Source organism: Heterodontus francisci, chromosome 15 (assembly GCF_036365525.1).
Source record: "Heterodontus francisci isolate sHetFra1 chromosome 15, sHetFra1.hap1, whole genome shotgun sequence".
NCBI classification, from domain to species: domain Eukaryota; kingdom Metazoa; phylum Chordata; class Chondrichthyes; order Heterodontiformes; family Heterodontidae; genus Heterodontus; species Heterodontus francisci.
Genome location: NC_090385.1, coordinates 48,104,907 through 48,126,581, shown reverse-complemented (window position 1 = coordinate 48,126,581; position 21,675 = coordinate 48,104,907). Strand labels below are relative to the sequence as shown.

The 21,675-nt window shown below is 41.1% G+C and overlaps 1 protein-coding gene across 3 annotated transcripts in view; it reads left to right on the top strand.

Annotated features, from left to right (window-relative positions):
• The window catches only part of taf1 (TAF1 RNA polymerase II, TATA box binding protein (TBP)-associated factor), a 164,940-nt gene that overhangs the window by 100,134 nt on the left and 43,131 nt on the right, over positions 1–21,675 (top strand). For all 3 annotated transcript variants that reach the window (XM_068047497.1, XM_068047494.1, XM_068047496.1), the window contains exons 16-25: positions 26–130; positions 3,459–3,659; positions 3,746–3,887; positions 4,155–4,285; positions 6,728–6,808; positions 7,661–7,810; positions 8,523–8,642; positions 8,875–9,050; positions 15,771–16,012; positions 19,109–19,322. In XM_068047497.1, coding sequence (XP_067903598.1) covers positions 26–130; positions 3,459–3,659; positions 3,746–3,887; positions 4,155–4,285; positions 6,728–6,808; positions 7,661–7,810; positions 8,523–8,642; positions 8,875–9,050; positions 15,771–16,012; positions 19,109–19,322 — 1,562 coding nt within the window. The remainder of the gene's footprint in view (positions 1–25; positions 131–3,458; positions 3,660–3,745; positions 3,888–4,154; positions 4,286–6,727; positions 6,809–7,660; positions 7,811–8,522; positions 8,643–8,874; positions 9,051–15,770; positions 16,013–19,108; positions 19,323–21,675) is intronic.

Below are 21,675 nucleotides of genomic sequence, written 5' to 3'. Positions count from 1 at the left end.
TTGGATTATAACTGTTCCATTATAGAAACCAGGCAAGGATCCCGGTGCACCGGACTGTAAATATGGCGAGACAGTTTATTGCCACACATCTCCATTCCTTGGATCCTTACACCCAGGCCAGTTATTGCAGGTAGGTATGCCTTAGGGTGGGATGCAAAGTGTTGACCATCTAAAGGTGAAAGCTCTGGTAATGTTGAAGCAACTTCAGTGCTTTTTGTTTCTTGATAATTGTTATAACTTTTCAAGTTTATAGGTTTGCCTCCACTGGTTTGGACAGTTCAGTGCTGATGGTCTTTCCCGTTAGTTTCTTTTTATTGTGATTCTGTGCTTTCTAGACTTGGAAGCCACAATCATTTTGAGGATCTAAATTAAGGTTTTTGGAAAAACAAATCTGTGCTGCAGTTCTGCATCATAGGAACATAGGACTTAGGAGCAGAAGTGGTCCATTCAGCCATTCGAGTCTGCTCTGCCCTTCGATAAGATCATGGCTGATCTGGTTGTGGTCTCAACTCCACTTCATTGTCTGCCCTCCATAACCCTTGACTCCATTGTCTATCAAAAATCTAACTCAGCCTTGAATAAATTCAATGACCCTTTTCACTGCTTTCTGGGGAAGAGAATTCCACAGACTAAAGACCTTTGAGGAAAAAAAATTGTCTTTATCTCTGTCTTAAAAGGGAGACCTCTTATTCTTAAGCTGTGTCCCCTAGTTCTTGTCTCCCCTACAAGAGGAAACATTCTCCCAGTATCCACACTAGCAAGTTCTCTCAGGATCTTATATGTTTCAGTACAATCACCTCTCATTCTTCTGAACTCCAATGGGTATAGACACAACCTGTTCAATCCTTCTTCATAAGATAAGCCATCTATCCCTAGAATTAGTCGAGTGAACCTTCTCTGAACTGCTTCTAACGCAATTATATCCTTTTTCAAATAAGGAGACCAAAACTGTACACAGTACTCCAGTTTCCTTGGTTTCACCAAGACCCATTACAGCTGCTGTAAAACTTCCCTACTTTTATATTCAATTCCCCTCGCAATAAGCGCCAACATTCCATTTGTCTTACTAATCACTGCTGTGCCTGCATACTAACCTTTTGTGATTCATGTACCAGGACACCCAGATCCCTCTGTACCACCAAGTTCTGCAATCTCTCACCATTTAAATAGTATACAGCTTTGCTCCCAAAGTGGTCAAGTTCACATTTTCCCACATTATACCCCATCTGCCAAATTTTTGTCCACTCACTTAACCTATCTATATCCTTTTGTAGATTCTTAACCTCCTCTTGACAACATACTTTCCTTCCTATCAGTGTCTTTGGCAAATTTAGCTGCAATACATTCGGTCCCTTCATCCAAGTCATTGATATAAATTGTAAATAGTTGAGACCCCAGCACTGATCCCTGTGGCACACCATTAGTTACAGCATGCCAATCTGAAAAAGACCCATTTATCCCTATTCTCTGCTTCCTGTTAGCTGACCAGTCCTTTATCCATGCTAATATGTTACCCCCACACCATGTGCTCTTATCTTGTGTAGTAACCTTTGATGTGGCACCTTATCAAATGCCTTTTGGAAATTCAAATATCTACAGGTTCCCCTTTCTCCATGTTGCTTGTTACTTCCTCGAAGAACTCTAATAAATTAGTTAAACACGATTTCCCTTTCACAATACCATGTTGACTCTGTCTGATTATGATTTTCTAAGTATCCTGCTATAACCTCTTTAATAATGGACTCTAGTTATAGGAAAGAGTTGGCTCATTACTCTTGGTTGATATTTCCTTTACAAATCCAACCCAAATTGGTTAATTGAATGGTTTCTCTAGATTACTTAAGTTTTTTGGGTTTCAGTAAAGCTTTTGAAAAGAAGGAAGAGCAGTAGATAGATAAAGCCTGCATTAAAAAGAGAAGGGTAATGGCCAGGTCGGCAAAATTCAATGGGGTTTTAAATGGCAATATGTGCAGTAAAATGATTACCTGAAGGGGCAAAGATTCAGGCTTATTTTGCATACAGGCTTTATTTTTGTTTTCTTCTTTGACTTTTTTTAATACTAATTTTTCCATTTTTATTTTAATTGTCTTCTCTTTTATTGTGACCATGTTTTTCCTCATCTGTTCATCCTCTATATACAAATGAATAGGATATCACCAAAAGTGGGCAGTTATGAGACACTGCTGCTCTGAATCTTGCTTTCAGTAGCCTTGTGAATCATCAGATCTGCTCAGGCCTTAGTTTTATGTAATTCTGGAGAACAGCCCTGCTCTTTTTTGAATAATGCTCTGGGATCTTTAACATCCACCTGAACAAGAGGCCAGGATCTGGATATAATATTTCATCAGAAAGAAGATGTTGCCAACAATGAAGTACTGTACTGAAATAGCCTAGATTAAGGGCTCAAGTCTCTGGCGTAGGGTTTGAAGCCACAGCCTTCTGACTCAAGCATGAGTGCTACCACTATTAAAGGCTGATAATAGAGGAGTGATGTTTAAGGCAAGACTTGTCAAAGGAATGAGAAATAATCTAATAGCTAGCAGAGCATCTACTGAATCAAACTCCATTGCTTTTCAGATCAACCACCATTCCTCCACTAAAGCCTTAGACTCAAATCCACTCACTTCTGGTCCATATTCTAATGGACTAGGATCTTTGAGAATTGAGTCCCATTGTCCAGTGAAGGACTGGTGATTGAACCCAATTCCTTTAATTCCTGGATCAGCAGACTAGCAGAGGAATGGAATTGGACCAAAGAAACAGCTGAGGAGCAGAGTAATGCCCTGGAAACCAGAGGAAGTGCAAAGCACAGCCCAGGGGGCTAGTGGAGCAACTGTTTTCAGCATAAGAACGAGCAGAGCAATGGAATTTAGCCCGAAAGCTAAACCCAGGAAGTAATTTCAAGTGAAAGAGGATTACCTTTCAATGGTAGGCAGAGACCCCTGAATGGTCCAGTAGTAGAACAGAGGCTTCTCAGCAGAGAAGTCTCGAGTGGTCCTAGCAGAGCAGCAGAATCCTTGCAATAGAGGAATCCAGAATTTCAGATGAAAGCAGATGCTTGGCAGTGAAAACAGAACCCAGCTGAAGGACTGAGCAGGGTGGGGTGTGGCGTGTGGTCTGCAGTAAAATTTCAGTCCATAATTATCACGAATTTCTCTGCAGTAAAATACTTCTTAAAATTCCAATCATCACTATGACCTGACTTACCTCAATCTATCTCCTTGGTGATATCCTGCACTTTGGGCCTTTGCCCTTCATTTGGGCTTCTCAGGTTAAATAGAAGTCTCACTTAAAAAAAAAAAATTATGTCAGTTAATTTCAGAACTGCAACTATGTCTTGACCATAAAGTCAGTAAATTTGAATAAACAAGGGATAAAACAAACTGTGCAAAAATCTCTGAAGTGGAAATAGAGAAAATAATTTGAGTTTTAATTGAAAGGTTCTTTTTTCTTAACAGGCATTTGAAAACAACCTCTTTCGCTGTCCAATATACCTACACAAGATGCCAGAAACTGATTTTCTGATTATCCGAACTCGCCAGGCTTACCATGTTAGAGAGTTGGTTGATATTTTTGTTGTAGGCCAACAATGCCCACTCTATGAAGTGCCTGGTCCAAACTCAAAGCGTGCAAACACACATGTGCGAGACTTTCTTCAGGTACGTCTACTGTTTGCGGCTGAGTTAATTGTAACTTCACACCTTTTATATGATTTGACGTATAATAGTTATTTACTTTTCTGAAGGTGTTTATTTATCGCCTTTTCTGGAAAAGTAAGGATCGTCCACGCCGAATCCGTATGGAAGACATAAAGAAGGCATTTCCTTCCCACTCTGAGAGCAGCATCAGGAAACGATTAAAACTGTGTGCAGATTTCAAACGAACAGGTGCAAGCTCTTGAATGTACATACATTGGCAGGGCAGTAATGAGCAAGTGCATCCACTTGTGTGACTGCAATATTGTTGTACTATTGCAAAGTACCTTTGTCATGTTAATTCAGTAATGTAAGGCCTGCTGCCATGTTACTGCAGTGATGCAAGTCTTTTCGTCCATGTAACTGTTGTAGTATAAGACTTTTCTGTTGTATTCCCACAGGAACAAACAGCCACCGGCCTATATATGCTAATTATGTTTCTTTAATCTGTTTCTAAAGGAATGGATTCAAACTGGTGGGTGCTGAAACCAGACTTCCGATTACCTACAGAGGAAGAGATTCGAGCCATGGTCTCTCCAGAGCAGTGCTGTGCGTATTACAGCATGTTAGCAGCAGAGCAGCGTTTAAAGGTGAGGGGGAATATTGCATTCTTGATGAAGTCCCATTGAGTGTTGTCACAAGTGTTTTGTTTTTTAAAAAAAAAACTTAGAATTCTGTGTGTTTAAAAAAACTGAGGAAAGGAATTTTTTTTGCTCATTGCAAATAGTTGGAATTCTTGCACTGTTTTGAAAGGAAGTTATAACAAAAGTTGAACTTAATGGGTGCTTTGAAAAGAAGTTGAACTTGTACAAGGACAGGAAAGGAAACAACAGGGGTTTGACCTTTGTTCAGAACAGCTTTTGAGTGACATGGGGAGGAACTATGTCTGGACATGTGACCATGTTCAGGAAGGTTCTTTTTTCACCTTGGACCATTTAAAAAGCCTGTGAATTGGACAAAGCGCAGACATTTGAAATCTTTGCTTTGACCTGCCTGGAGCAAGGGAGGAAGACCCAGAAAAGTGTTACCTCTCTCTGTAAAGGAGACGTGCATCTCTTGAAAAGGAATCCTGCATTTGAAAGGTGGCATATTCCTATTGCCTCCAGTCTGTGAAGGATTCCCGCATCCAGAGTGGTTCCTGTTGCCTCCTGTGTTTTGGGAGACCGGTTGCTGCCCCCCTGCTGAAAGGCCTGTGTGCTGCCTGCTGCAGACAAATTGCCTTGAAAGTCTACCCATCACAGACTGTTCATCAACCTCGCCTGGGGAAACTTTGAGTGGCATCTGACTATTCAACTCTGGGACATCTCACTGTACCAAAAACCACCGAACAGAACGTGATAAACTCAATCATTTTTATTATTCCTTCTATTCCTAAGAAACATCTGTTAACCTAAAGTCCTTTTTCCCCGGTTAACCGTTTTTAAAAAAATGTATGTGCGTGTGCATGAGGGTTCCGGAAATAAGTTTTATTTATATATATATATATATATATATTTATCTGGTTAGTAGTTAAGACTTATTATTTCTTTTCTAATAAATAGTTAATGCTGTTGCTTAAAGAAACCTGGTTTGGTGTGCTTTATTCTGAGGGATAAATAAAGTGTTTAATTTGGCTATTCTTCAGTAGGTGGGAAATTTTATTTGAAATGCGATGACTTGTGGAGAAATGGGACTGAATTAACAGTACATTACTCCCACCATGGTCGTAACAGTGTGCCTTTAGAAATGGCAGCATTATCCAGATTATATTGGAAATTCTAATAGTGTTAGGAGTCCAGTGAGCAATGTTTTATGCACTTTGCGGAATAAGATTTAAAAATAACATTCTGATGCAGATTGAACAGTGCTTGTATGTTACTGGTACCGACTTACATCAAGAGTCTGTTTGTACAGTGATAAAAGTTTACATTGGCTAAGTTCACTTAATATGACGCTGAAATGAATATTTGTAGGAAAATCTGAGTCCTATTCCACATTTAAGAATATTAGGACCTTGCTTCTAGTGTACTTCCAATTACTGTGTTGAATCACAACACGTTGAGTGTCCATTCATTCTAATTCAAGAAACCGCTGCTATGAGGATTGCATTTTCGGACCGACTTAATCTGATTTCGGAATTAGGATTGGTGAAGTGGGCTGATTTTCTGGATTGATTGGAAACTGGTACTTCAGCCTGATCTCTGGGTTAGTGTCTAAATCAAACTCCTTTAACTAAACTGCGATGTAGGCTGTACATTTCAGGATGCTAAGTGCTAGGGACTTCTTGTGACGAACTGACTATGCCGATCCTGTGCTGCACTACAGCTTCTTGAGTGTTTGACTGTGGCAAAGTCCGTACAGAAATCTATGAATCACCTGTGATTTTGTCCTTACAATGCTTAAAATTACTGAGGCAGTTTAATTCATTTGGCCAAGATCCATTTTTTGTAATTTTGTTTTCTTGGAGCAGCTTTTGTATCTGTTCATCTGCTGAGACAGTGTAGTGGGAAAGCTCTTTTGATTCTAAAATGTTATATCACACTACTTATTTAAGTATTTCACTGCTGATAGCTGGTCAAAGTCAGGATTTTTGAGACCATATGGTTTGTGCTGCAGACCATTTATATAAAGAAGGTTGTTTGCAATTTGTTTCCATCAAATAATTTGAAAAGTGATCCACTAACACTTTGCCTTCTGCATACTAGACCAAATGTTCAGTCTGCACCATTTGCTATGATCCAAATAGAAGATTCTGCCTACATAAATATGTCCAAAATGCTACTGGTCATGTTAGTACACCTGATTGCCTATGATTTCAGAGTGAGATGGGAATTATTTATAGAAATGATGAGGTTGTTTCCTTAACAGATGAATTTCAATTCACTGGAATCTGATCTCTGAGCTATATGAGCCAGGCCACCCAGGTAAAGCGCATTGCTCCAATGGAAAGATCCAAAAAGTTGTTACTTTTAATATAACTTTCTGTTTGAAAGTAATCATTAGATTGTATCCAAGAAGCTTAGCATTATTAAGAGTTGATTATTTACTTGCAGGATGCTGGGTACGGTGAAAAATCATTCTTTGCACCAGAGGAGGAGAATGAAGAAGAATTTCAGATGAAGATTGATGATGAGGTAATGAGAAGGAAACAGTCTGTTCACTCCTGAGTAAAAACCCCAACTCTTAATGTTACTATATTCATATCAATGCACAATAGAACAAAAGAACAAAAAAAAGCAGGAGTAGGTCATAGGGCTCCACGAGCCTGCTGCGCCATTCAGTAAGGTCGTGGCTGATCTGATCTTGGCCTCACCTTCTCTTTCCTGTCTGTTCTCCATAACCCTGACTCCCCTGTAGTTCAAGAATCTTTCTATCTCAGTCTTGAATATATTCAATGACTCAGTCTCCGCAGCTCTTTGGGTTAGAGAATTCCAAAGATTCACGACCCTCTGAGAGGAAATTCCTCCTCATTTCCATCTTAAATAGATGAACCCTTATTCGGAAACTATATATGTTGAAACACTGCTTTAATTTCACTGGAGCATTAAGTACTGTTTTCCATCATTAGACCCTTGATTCAGTTTCTACTGCGTTTTCACTTCAGTAGATTTATATTTATATTATGCATAACATATCAAAAAGTAAAGGGAATCTTTTAACTCTTGCTGCATCCACACCCAACAGTATGAAACAACGGCAAATCCATTTTTAATAGCCAAAGACCCTGGCATAATTTATAGAACATCTAATTTTGTTTACAATACATGTATCATGCATCAACCTATCCATTTAACTTGTTCTACTCTCCACATTGGAAGCCATTTGCGGTGTCTATCATTCAAATTAGCAATAAGTGTGAAAGGAATTTTCATGGATTGTTGTTCATGCTCGAAGGGTGTGTGACTGTTAACCTGAGGATGGTTATTGCTCTTGGCACTTGACCAAGTCCATATTCCAAATACTTTTCTTTTATCTATCTTTCTTAGGTCAGAACAGCACCCTGGAATACCACACGTGCATTCATCGCTGCAATGAAGGGCAAATGTCTATTGGAGGTTACTGGGGTTGCTGATCCAACTGGCTGTGGTGAAGGGTTTTCTTACGTCAAGGTTCCCAACAAACCACAACAACAAAAGGTAACCTATTAGAGTTTGAATAATAGCCTTATATTTCTGCTGTCTGTTCGCAACCCTGGAAACTGTATCTACCATTACCCAGTTAACTCCAGTCTTCATACTGGCAACCAGCATAAATCATTTCTCTTAATAAATTCAGCACCTGTCTCCTCCCTCACGCACTTTACTCATTTTATAAAAAAAAAGGAACAAAGTAAATGAGCACTTAACACACACAGCCCAGCCTTTGGTCTAGTCGTGCGTGCTGGTTGTGGCTGTGCCAGCTGGCAACCTTCAGTACCAGCATATTATACCACATGGAGTTGAGCTCAGTGCAAGTAGGTGAAAGTGGCAGCTATCTTCATGGTCTTGACCCGAGAATGTGCATAAAGCTGTTGACCCAAGAATTTTCACGACAGATTTGGCATTGGTTTTAGAAACTCTGTGCAGAATATAATTGTGGACACTAGAGTAGTGGCAAGCTCTAATGATTTGATCCCACCAGAAATATGAACCTGTTTTATTATTTTAAATACTGAAGGACCTGCTGGAGCAGAATTTTCTGTTTTTATGCTTGAGACTGTTAACAAAAATGTGTGACAGATTACATAAAATTTCCCTTGGAATTTTATCAGCTTTTCTTTGATGATAAGTGTTGTCCTTGCAAATTGATCTAAGTTGCCTCATAAAATGGAAAAAGTTTAGTAAACCAGTTTGCAATCCAAATTTCCAGGATGACAACCAGCCCCAACCTGTGAAGAAGACAGTGACAGGAACAGATGCTGACCTGCGGCGTCTATCTCTGAAAAATGCCAAACAACTCCTTCGGAAGTTTGGAGTACCAGAGGAAGAGGTAAGTTATTGCCTTGTCAAATTTTACCACCAATAAGTCCCTTTACTTGTCTTATTTTGGAGCCAAATGTGGATTGACTCTCATTTTAACAGCGTTCAGATTTATTTGTTAGATTCCATTTGTTTCAGTTGTAAGTCAGCACAGCAAGGTAAAATACTGTACAAGTTTATGTAGCAAACATCACAAAGCTGGCACCTTCAGTTAAAACTGAATTTTATTCATTTTATAACAGATTAAAAAGCTCTCTCGATGGGAAGTTATTGATGTTGTGCGTACAATGTCGACAGAGCAGGCCCGATCTGGAGATACTCCCATGAGTAAATTTGCTCGTGGTTCACGTTTTTCAGTTGCGGAACATCAGGAAAGATATAAGGAAGAGTGTCAGCGAATCTTTGACCTTCAAAACAAGTAAGAAAGACTGTTGCTAACAAATATAATTTCACTATGATCTCCCGTCAAACACCAGGTTCATATCGGTATTGCAGTCTACCAAATCCACTCTTTTGAAACTCCATACTTGTAAAAAAAAAATTACCTGCCTTGGAAAGCCACACTAGTGGAACTCTCTATCTCAGAATGCCACATTAGTAGTGGTAATATAATTGAATTAAAACTAATTTAATAAAACATGTTTTAAAAAACATTGTTCGTTTATGTCAGTCAGCACCATTGTATGGTTGATGTTGTAAGTGCTAAGTTTTGGCTAATTATAGTTTTTCTGATCAGTGTCCTATATCTGTTGACATTTTAACATGGACTAATGTGCAGTTTTAGTCTTTTTAGAATTTAAATGCACTGTATATTCTTCCAGTCAAGAGAAAGGATTCAAGTAATAACGAATTGCAGTGAAACTGTTGCAATTTGCTGCTGCCACGGTGGGCATCAGACAGGTGTCTTCTCGAAATGCAGCTCCTCAACCAGTTACACCTCTTTGGGTTTCTTTGCTTGCACACATTGGGGCTAGCTTCAAAACTTCCCACCATTCTGAGTGAGAAAATTGATAAAATAATACACCACCTAGTAGAGCAAAGCTGAACTCTGATTGTGATTATAGAATCACTGAACAGTACAGCACAGAAGGAAGGTATTTAGCCCATCAAGTATGCACTGGCTCTATCGAATGGTGCCAAACTATTAAATTCTTCAACAAAAGCAAAATACTGCAGATGCTGAAAATCTGAAATAAAAGCAGAAAATAATGGAAGCATTCAGCAGTTCAGGTTAACATTTCAGGTTGATGATCTTGCATCAGAAAACATCAGCTCTGTTTCTCCACAGATGCTCCCTAATCTACTGAGTGTAGCCAGCATTTTCTGTTTTTATTAAATTCTTTGGTTATCTGTGTCTTCCCAGAAAATTTGCTGCAAGTTGCAGTGCTTGCCAATAGATCCACTCGGTTGGGTTCACACAGAATTTTACAGCACTGAAAATGGGTGCCCTGGACTTGGGTTATTCCACGACTGACTTTTTTAATTGCTAGAAAACAGCAAACTAACACTTGTTTGCTCAAGGATTGCACACGGGTCTGCTTGAAGTCTGTTGTATTTTTCTGAGAAACAGTTATTTCTATTATTGCTTCTTCCATTTCACTTCATATGCAAAAAACTCCCAGAAGTATGGGTGGTTCAGGTTTCCCTCTAAACTCTCCACTCACCCACTTACTGGCAAGTGTAATTTAGGGATGTCCAGGCATTGAGCAATCACCGTCTTTTCTTGTTATACCTGTCAGCAGTTAGGTTGAATTATACACCTACTTGGCAGGCTGTGGTTGTTGAAAGGGGTGAGTATTAAACCAAGGCTTGCTCCCACATGTTTCTTTCCTTACTTTGGACTTCGCTGTTAGACGGGCAAGGTTGAACAACCTGCCCCCTGATCTTGTGTGGAGGAAAATTCCTTCTTCAGAAGACTTAAACGCATCTGAAAGCAGCAGGGAGAAGAAAATCCCACATGTAATGTCATGTAAATCAGCATGCGTGTACGATTTGAAAATAAAAAATGCATTCAGTAGTGTTCTAGTCTGTTAGAGCTCTCTCCTACAGTGTCTCAAAAAAACTTAAGACCATCACATCTTGTTGATCTACATTCGAGACTCAGTTCCATTCATGTGAGTCTTTCAGCATTTTCAGCGTCCCTTTGCGTCATTTTATGACCATTCAATGGATAAACTATTATTCAATGTGAATTGCGATCTTGATCTGGGGTCCTGCACAAGTTGTGCATCTTCAAATATATAACCTCAAGTCCCTGTTGTGGAAAACTGTAGTATTAGTGCCTGTGGTTTTTGCTCACATGATTGAATCCATTGGTTATTGATTAGCACTAGTGGTTATTGTTACGCTTATGTGCTTTGTTGAATGATTTTCTTTAATCCACTGATTGGAGATCTGAATTTATTTATTTTTAAATACATTTTTAAAAAGACCAGCTGAAAGGATTACTTTGCTGGCAGCTTAAGATGGCTCCCTACTTTGCAACACTGTATCCTAACTGCAATGCTTGTGAGGAGGGAGATGAAATGTCTGCTCATGCCCCAGCAAGAACCAAGACCCAGGAAGTTTAAAGGAACTACCTGTTCTTTTTAGCAAGAGAGAAATACTGCTATCTGCCGTGTTTGAATGACTGAGTGACTGTCATATGACAAGCTCCTGCCCATCTGTGGTTTTAAGCTTGTGTCTTTGTGCAGCAGAGGAGAAGCAACTGGACTCTGACACGTGTAGACCTGAGGGGGGGTCTCTTTCTCCATTCCGGCTTAAAAGCTTTCAAATCCTGTTGACTGACCACCTTTGCATACTCTGGCTATAATGATAACCCCATTGGAGGAAATCATCTGCATCGCTGTCTCCAAGAGACCCACCGAACCAGTCATCAACCTTTTTAAACTAAAAGCCTCAGGACCACCGAATTTAGCCACAGACTGTACACCCCTTTTTTCTATGGACTCTAACTCAATCAATCTACCTTTCCCCCACTGAGTAACTTATTTATGTGTGTGTAAACCTCCAGTGCGTGTGAGTGAAAGTTGGCACGTTGTTTATTATTTTATTAGTTCAGTTTCGGCACAATAAAGTTAATCTCTTTCTTTGTTAAACTCAAGAAAACTTGTCTGGTTCTTATTATTATCATAGCAAGTAAGTAATCAACCACCTACTGAATTAGCCAGTACATCCTCTTTAAGAAACAGTTAACCCTGTTATGGTGAAACAGGGAGAGGGAAAAGAGGGAAGCCCTTTGACCCCTCCTCACTTGACCGTAACATTATATTACTAGACAAGAAATCGGGAAGTCTAGACTGGAGATATAGGTTCAACTCCCTCCACGGCAGCTGGGTCATTTAAGTTCAGTTAATTAAATAAATCTGGAATAAAAAGCTAGCACCAGTAATGGTGACCATAAAAAAACAATCGGATTGCCATAAAAGACCATGTGGTTTACTAATGCCCGTTCGGGAAGGCAATCGACCATCCTTATGTGGTGCGGCCTATATGTGGCTTCAGAGCCACAGAAACGTGGTTGACTTTTAACTGCCCTCTGAAATAGCCTAGCAAGCCACTTAATTGTATCAATCCAGTACACAAAACTATAACAGGAAAACCGGATGGACCACTTGGCATTGGACATGACAAAGGCACACTCAACCCAGTTGGGCATGACAAAACACAGCCAATCCAGTCAACCCTGCAAAGTCCTCGTTATCAACATCTGGGAACTTTTGACAAAATTGGGAGTGCAATACCACAGACTAGTCAAGCAACAGCCTGACATAGTCACAGAATCCTACCTTTCAGTCCACATCCCAAACTCCTCCATCACCATCCCTGGATATGTCCAATCCCATTGGTGGGACAGACTCACAAAAGGTGACAGTGCAGTGGTATACATTTAGGAAGGAATGGCTCTGGGAGTCCTTAACGTTGATTTTGGGCACCATGAAGACTCATAGCATTAGGTCAAACATGGACAAGGAAACCTCCTACTGGTGATTACCACCTAATGCCCTCCCTCAGCTGATGAATCTAATCCTCCACATTAATCACCACTCAGAAGAAGCACTGAGGGTAGCAAAGGTACTCTGGTTGGGGGTCTTCAATATCTATCACCGAGTGGCTCGATTACACCATTACTGACCAAACTGGCCAAATCCTAAAGGACTGCATCTGTTATGAGATAACCAACCTACTTGACCTCGTCCTCACCAACCTACCCAGTTGCAGATGCATCTGTCTGACAATAATAGTTGGAGCAGTCACCGCACAGTCCTTGTGGAGTTGAGGACCGTATTTGCACTAAGGATGCCCTCCATTGTGTTGTGTGGCACTACCACCTTGCTAAAGAATAGATCTTGCAGCTGAAAACTGGATATTCATGAGGTGCTGTGAGTGACCAGCAACTGAATTGCATTCCACCACTATCTGTAACCTCATGACCGAGTATATCTCTCACTTTTCCATTACCATCAAGTCAGGGGATCAACCCTGGTTCAATGAGGAATGCAGAAGACCATGCCAGGAGCAGCACCAGACATGTCTAAAAATGAGGTTCCAACATGGTGAAGCTGCGACAGAACTAAGTGCACGCTAAACAGGAATCAGTGTGCTACAGAGAGAGCCAAGGAATTCCACAACCAATCGATCAGAGAAAAGCTCTGCATTCCTGGCACATCCAGTCATGAATGGTGGTGGACAATTAAAAAACACTAATGGGAGGAGGAGGTTTCATGAATATCCCCATCCTCAATGACAGTGGAGCCCAGCACATGACTAAAAAAGACCAGACTGAAGAATTGCAACTAACTTCAGCCAGAAGTGCCGACTGTATGATCCATTTTGGCCTCTACCTGAGGCCGCCACCATCCCAGATGACAGTCTTTGGCCAATTCAATTCACTCCACATGGTAATCAAGAAATGACTGAGCGCAGTGAATACTGCAAAGGCTATGGAACCCGACTACATCCTGGTTGTAATGCTGAAGATTTGTGCTCCAGAATTAGCTGCGCCTCTAGCCAAGCTGTTCCGGTACAGCTTACAACACTGGCATCTACCCCACAATGTGGAAAATTGCCCAGGTATGTCCTGTACACAAAAAGCAAGACAAATTCAATCTGGCTAATTACCACCCCATCAGTCTACTCTCGATCATCAGCAAATTGATGGAAGGTGCTGTTGACAGCACCTAATCATCAGTAACCTGCTCACTGATGCTCAGTTTGGGTTCCCCCAGTGCTACTCAACTCCAAACCTCAATACAGCCTTTGTCCAAACATGGACAAAAGAGCTGAGAGTGACTGCCCTTAGCATCAAGGCAGCATTTGATCAAATGTGGCATCGAGGAGCCCTAGTAAATTTGCAACTCCTCAGATAATGAAGCAGACCATGCCTGCATGCACAACACAAGCCTGGGCAACATTCAGGCTTAGGCTGCTAAGTGCCAAGTAACATTCATACCACACAAGTGTCAGGCAGTGACCATCTCCAACGAGAGAATCTGACCACCTCCCCTCAATGGCATTACTATTGCTAAATCCCCCAACATCAACATCCTCTTGGTTACCATTAACCAGAAACTTAACTGAAGCAGCCACATAAATGTTGTAACTACAAAAGCAGATCAGAGGCTGGATGTTTGCCAACGAGTGACACACCACCTGACTCCCTAAAGCCTGTCCACCATCTACAAGGCACAAGTTAGGAGTGTGATGGAATATCTCCACTTGTCTGAATGAGTACAATCTCAAGAAACTTGACACCATCCAGGACAAACCAGTCTGCCTGATTGGCATCCTATCTTAAACATTCACTCCCTCCACAACTGGCGCAGTATGGTGGCAGTGTGTATCATCTACAAGATGCGCTGCAGCAACTTGCCAAGGCTTCATCAACAACACATCTCAAATCTGCAGTCACTACCACCAAGAATGACTAGGGCAGCAGGTGCATGGCAAACAACACCTGCACATTCGCTTCCACGTCTCTCACCATCCTGACCTTGGAATTATCTTGCCATTCCTTAATTGTTGCTGGGTCAAAATCCTTAAACTTGGTACCAAACAGCACTGTGGGTGTACCTACACCATATGGACTGCAGCAGTTCAAGAAGTTGGCTCAACACCAATTTCACAAGGGGAATTAGGGATGGGCAATAAATGATGGCTATGCCAGAGAAGTCCTCACTCTGTGAACAAATAGAGTTCTTAGGGCTTTTAAGTTTCCTCTTAAAGGTAGTTTGATTTGAAATTAGACCTCAAAATCAGAACTAGAACATTGGTTCCACTACATGGATGGTAGTACAGCTCCGTGTTTTAATTAAAAAAGTGTACCAAACTGCTTTGCCAGCAACATCAGCCATTTATAATATAAAGTAACAAGGTCCAAGCACATCTCATTTCCAAATAGAGATGTGCAAAATGGTTAGGAGACCATTCTTGTTACAACTCATAGTGAAAAGTAATTCAGTCTGTTCCTTGACGGATTCAGGGGCATTATGTGATGGGTGTTCATTGATGTGCATGTAAAAGAACCACATGGAGTAATGCGCATACTTTATCAAACACAGCTGCTTGCACTTTTGATCTGACTTGATTAGTGGAGTTTGAGACCCTTTACTCTTCAAGGGCATTAGTGCTCTAAGTCCTAGGTGTGGAGGATTTTGAATGAAGAAGATTGATTACTTGTGGGATTGTGTTCATTTTTCAAACAGGCACCATGCTTTTAGCTGGCCACTCATTGGGCCTCAAAGCCAACTCTCCCTTTTGTTTGTACATTTTCTGTATTGAAAGGAACTGTTGCTCCATTGTGTGTCAGAGTCTTTGACTGGTGCCGTGTAGGATGGTGTTCTCCAACAGCAACGTATGCACCTCAAAAGTATCACTAGTGCAATCTACCATCTGTTCTTTTGCAGAATAATTGATGTCAGTTCAGATCCCAAGTGTTCAACTGCATCTTCATACGTATGCCAAAGGAGGGATGGGGGCTCAACTCCAGTGTTTGTATTATCATTGGGCTGAATTCCAAGCTAGTTGACAATGGCATTGTTTGATAATTCTTTTGGTGCATTTGAAACTGAAAAACTTATTTTCACACAAGTGGCAAGTTTAATTCCAGAGTTTGTTGAATTGCTTTGTTCGCTTTCAGGGTGCTGTCTTCAACAGAGGTTCTCTCTACAGATACAGACAGCAGTTCAGCAGAAGACAGTGATTTTGAGGAAATGGGAAAAAATATTGAAAACATGTTACAGAATAAGAAAACAAGCTCGCAACTTTCACGTGAGCGTGAGGAGCAGGAGCGCAAGGAACTGCAACGGATGTTGATGGGAGAGGAAATCGGGAATGATAAGGACCGTGACAAAAAGGAGAAGAAAGACAGGAAAGGTTCATGTGAGTGACACTTGCTTTGTATGTCTGCAGGAGAGGTATCATTTTTACTGACCGCTCAGTACGATTTAGCTGCAGCTATGTGTGGGCTAGTGCAGCAGGAAGAGGGTTTGAAACTGAGTACTGCAGGAAGTGGGCCTAAAGGTGGGTGTTGTAGGATGTCAGTATGAAGGTAAGTGATGAAGCTGAGAATGGCAAATTAAAACCTGAAGGCATCGAAGTGCAAATGTTGATTGGGTCTGGGTAGTTTGTGTTAAGTTTCTTGCCTGCAAATGCACAGTAATCGTGCTAGTCAAAATGTTGCTCCAGAATGTACCTAATCTATTAAACATTGGAGGCAGGTGAACAGAATTATGAAGTTGCTGCAGCTAAGATTTTTTTGGTGTAGAATGCAAGTTACAAAATTACTGTATTTTGTTTTAACTATTCAGTACATTAAAGTTTGTTGTAATAGACAGACGTGCTTGCTGTTAGGAAAAATACTGCGTTTTGCACCAAGGAAGTGGTTAAACTGTAGAACTGACTGTATTGTTGACTGCAGTGTGGTTGACTGAAGGTGCATCATGAGAATAGAAAAGATGACAGACAATGAAATCTTTCTGCGATCTTCTATAGTCTCAATCAATGTTCTGTTATTTCACCCATCGGTTTTCTCCCATGTCAGGGTAGAGTTCCATGGATACCAACAAACCTCTGATACTTCGTAATTCTTCATGTCTTGGCCTAGAGGATGAGTGTTGGAATGCACCACGGCTGAGACCAATCCTATTCTCACCTGGCATCCATATGGCTGAGGTCACTAGATAGTGATCAGGAGTGGGAACCTTAGCTACTCCAGAGACAAAATAAGACCCAACCCTAGAGCATAACCTAAGGAACTTTGCTATGCTGATTGAGATTAGCTAAATCAGCAGAAATCTTGATTAAGGTTGAGACGTATTGGCTCAGCTGCTCCCTATCTTTACTAACTGGGGCATTAGGGAGCTTCATTTCACTGCAAGTTTTATTTGGTTTCATTTTGTTTTCTATGGGGATAAACACATTTGTCATGCAGGCCCCCACGAATGAGGCATATTAATTTTGTCATATGAACATTGATTTTAAACTTGCTGGGAAGAAGAGAAGGCCTGTTACAAGAGTTGCCAGACACTTAGCTGAAAAACATTCGCATACTGACAGACAGTGCTTGTGGAGACCAAAGGACCATTCTCCGACACGTTCACCTCTCAATGGATTTTGATCACCAGACACTGGAGGTGTAAGGAAGAGCATTCCAGAGACTGCTCAGGTGACACAATCCACAAAAGCCAGGACTGGTTAAACCAGCTGGTCACTTGACTAACTGGCTGGTCCAGGGTTTTTTGAACTAGCCAGAGTTTTTGAGCTCCAGAAAGACTCTGTGCTCCTGGAGTGAGAAGACCTCTCTTGTCTGCTCCCATCTCTTTCTCACAAGCTTCTGGACCCACTGAGGACACATGAACTTCGAGAGAAACGTCTCCTTCATCGAACAAGGTTTAAGAAGAATACTGGGCCCCAACAAAAAGCAAGACCTACCTACAATCAAGGACTTTATACCAAGCTCGAAGAACAGTAGCCAAAACCATCTTCAGATATTGCCTTAAACCTTTCCACTTTATTTCTTCTCTTTTCTGTCTCTATCTGCATGTGTGTATCATGTATGCATGTTAGCATGAGCGTGTCGAATATCCGTAGGTGTTAACCAAATTAGAGTTTAAGTTTATTAAAGTTCAACCTTTTTTCTTTAAACCTAAGAAAACCTGCTTGGCTAGTTTCTTTGTCTTATATTTGGAAGTTAGTGAACAAGGATTCACGAAGGGGGAGTGAAAAAAAAAGGTGTGTTTAAAATTAAACCCTGTTAAAGTAAGACCAGGTGCAGGCTGAGAGGGAAGCCTAGACCCCTTTCTCACCTGTTAGCAACACATTGGCTACTGCAACGAAAATTATTAAATCACATTGGTATTTGTCCAGTTAAAAACACGAGGATCAAGTGTGCATTCAAGCTTTGAATTATTTGGGCAAAATGGATCTTCCTGTTTTAGCACATTTGGTAGTCAATGGGAGCACGAGAGTTCTAATGGGTGACTGCCGCAAAAAGTGAATCTGTGAACCTAAGATGAGGACAAGATTGGGCTCAACAGCAATGCCTCTCATGGATAAATAGCCTATCAACATGCTATGTCGAGACTCAGGCATGAAAATGAGGTACTAAAGGGCAACCAGTGCCATGGAACTGTATCCCTGCCTTCTGGGGCATGGGACAGAAGGGAACATTAGTTGGATTCTCCAGATCTTATACCATCTCCATACCTTAACTATTGTGCTGCTCCTCATTCACATGAAGCGCTACATAAAAGCAAGTTCATTTTCTCCGTTTTTTTAAAACTGTGTTTATCAGTGTGTAAGATATTAATGCTGGAGAGTGAATCTCTTTCCATTTCAGGCCCTTAATGTTGACATTAAACTTTTGAGACATATAATGTAGGCAGTTGCAGAGTAAACTACCTCAACTCTGCTCTAACAATGTGCCTCAGATGAGTATTAGCCATCCTGTGGCCTCTCAAGTGAAACATCAGTTAGTGTGAAAATAGCAGAGTTTAGTGCTGTGGGGCCATACCCAGTAGGAACTGATTTGATACTGTCCAAACCTGTTTCATGTAGGACCTTGATAAATTCCAGAAAGCTTGTTGCACAAGGATGATGCTGGAGCCTATCTTTACCAGTTTCACATTTATTGCACAGAGTTAAAGATTATAAACACGTAGCTCCTCACTCAAAAACCTCCACCAGTCTCACTAAGTGTCTGCTTGTAAGTGCTCAAGTAAGACCCCAGTTAACATCCTCCACCTGCATATAATTAAACAATCGCTACACAATTAACACTTGACAGCCAGCAGAGTGAGTAGACTTCCATCTCTTAGTCTGAGCTGAATTGAAACCCAGGTCTGAGTTGAACGGTCAGTGTCTAGCCCACTAGTCCACCCAGATCCCTTTTTGCTTTACTTTCATCTTTGAATTAAATATTACATGGCTGTTTGATTTGACATTAAACAATATGGTGACTAGGTAATTTTCTTTCAGCTTGCAGCACTCCTACCCCTGGAGTGTTCCACAGAGATGATGACACAGCCTCTGTTACCAGCCTTAACTCCTCAGCAACAGGACGACGACTCAAGATCTATCGCACATTCCGAGATGAAGATGGAAAGGAGTACGTAAGATGTGAGACTGTTAGGAAAGCTGCTGTAATCGATGCGTATGTTAGAATACGGACAACAAAAGATGAAGACTTTATGTAAGTGGAATGTTCACTGCTTCTCAGTTATACTGTAGAATGATATTGTTTTACTAGTGTGCTGGAATTTACATTTGAGGCTGAATTACACCTGACTTATAAAGTGTTGCTTTTGAAAAGGAAATCTTAATAAATATTTAAGGAAAATTAATTCTTTGAATGTGTTTGTAGCATGCAGTACATAGAAGGACAAATGGGGTCTTCAGGTTGAGCAGTGAGATGATCCCGTAACCTCTCCATCAGCCAGGGCTCAGTGGAGCGCTTTGAGTCCAAATGTTGTGGATTCAAGTCCCACTGCTAAGTCTTAGCACATGATCTAGGATGACACCTTATTGCAGTATTGAGTGAGTGATGCACTGTTGGAGGTATCGTTATTTAAATGAGATATTTGAGATGATAAACCGGAGGTAAGTGGAGGTAAAAGATACAATGTCACATTTTCAAGAAGTTCCCTGGCCAATATTTATCCTTCAACCAGCATCACTCATTATCTCATTTCTGTTTCTGGTGTCTTGTGTGCAAATTGGCTGTCATGTTTCCTGCATTATAATAGTGACTACACTTCAAAAGCAAAGCACTTGAAAGCGCTTTAGAACACATTGAGGCCATGAAAGGCGTGATGTAAATTCAAGGCTTTATTTCATACTTACTTTCTTTCCACTTCTCTCTCCTCCTTGAAAACCTTTCTAAAACCTACAACATTGAACAAGCTTTGTCCTAATGTTTCTCCTTTAATTCTGTCAATTTTTGTCTGATTGCACTCCTGTGAAGTATCTTGAAACGTTTTACTATGTTAAAGATGCTATAGAAATGCAAGTTGTTGCTTTTGACATGAAAAAGATGGCAGTAGTAGAGATGTTTAAGATTTTATATTTAAGGGACACTTTTGAGACAAACAAGGTAAGCAGGGACTGAGAAAAGGAGTTGGGCAAAATCTGCAATTCGGTAAATCTATGGTAGACAAAATTCAGTACAGATAAATACATACGAGCGTACGAATTAGGAGCAGGAGTAGGCACTCGGCCCTTCAAGCCAGCTCTGCCATTCAAGCTCATGGCTGAACTGATTACCCCACATTTCCACCTACCTCCGATAACCTTTCACTCCCTTGCTTATCATGAATCTATCTGCCGCTGCCTTAAAAATATTCAAAGATTCTGCTTCCAATGCCTTTTGAGAAAGAGAATTCCAAAGACTCACGGCCCTGAGAGAAAAGAAATTCTCCTCATCTCTGTCTTAAATGGGCGACCCCTTATTTTTAAACGGTGACCCCCAGTTCTGGATTCTCCCACAAGAGGAAACATCCTTTCCACATCCACCCTGTCAAGACCCCTCAGGATCTTATATGTTTCAATCAAGTCATATCTTACTCTTCTAAATTCCAGCAGATAGAAGCCTAGCCTGTCCAATCTTTCCTCATAAGACAGCCCACCCCTTCCAGGTATTAGTCCAGTAAACCTTCTCTGTACTGCCTGGAACACATTTACATCCTTCCTTAAATAAGGAGACCAGTAATGTACACAGTACTTCAGATGTCTTCGAAAGATAAATAATTTAAAAAAAAATTCATTCATGGGATGTAGGCATCGCTGGCCAGGCCAGCATTTATTGTCTATCCCTAATTGCCATTGAGAAGGTGGTGGTGGTGAGCTGCCTTCTTGAACTGCTGCAGTAACTGTGGGGTAGGTACACCCACAGTGCTGTTAGGAAGGGAGTTCCAGGATTTTGACCTAGCGACAGTGAAGGAACGGAGATATAGTTCCAAGTCAGGATGGTGTGTGACTTGGAGGGAAACTTGCAGGTGGTGGTGTTCCCATGTATTTGCTACCCTTGTCCTTCTAGTTAGTAGAGGTCGCAGGTTTGGAAGTTGCTGTCTAAGGAGCCTTGGTCCGTTGCTGCAGTGCATCCTGTAGATGGTACACACTGCTGCTACTGTGCGTCAGTGGTTGAGGGAGTGACTGTGAATGGGGTACCAGTCAAGCAGGCTGCTTTGTCCTGGATATTGTTGAGCTTCTTGAGTGTTGTTGGAACTGCACCCATCCAGGCAAGTGGAGAGTATTCCATCACACTCCTGACTTGTGCCTTGTAGATGGTGGACAATCTTTGGGGAGTCAGGAGGTGAGTTACTCGCCGCAGCATTCCTAGCCTCTGACCTCTTGTAGCCACGGTATTTATATGGCTACTCCAGTTCAGTTTCTGGTCAATGGTAGCCCCTAGGATGTTGATAGTGGGGGATTCAGCGATGATAATGAGCCACTGAATGTCATGGGGAGATGGTTAGATTCTCTCTTGTTGGAGATGGTCATTGCCTGGCACTTGTGTGGCATGAACGTTACTTGTCACTTATCAGCCC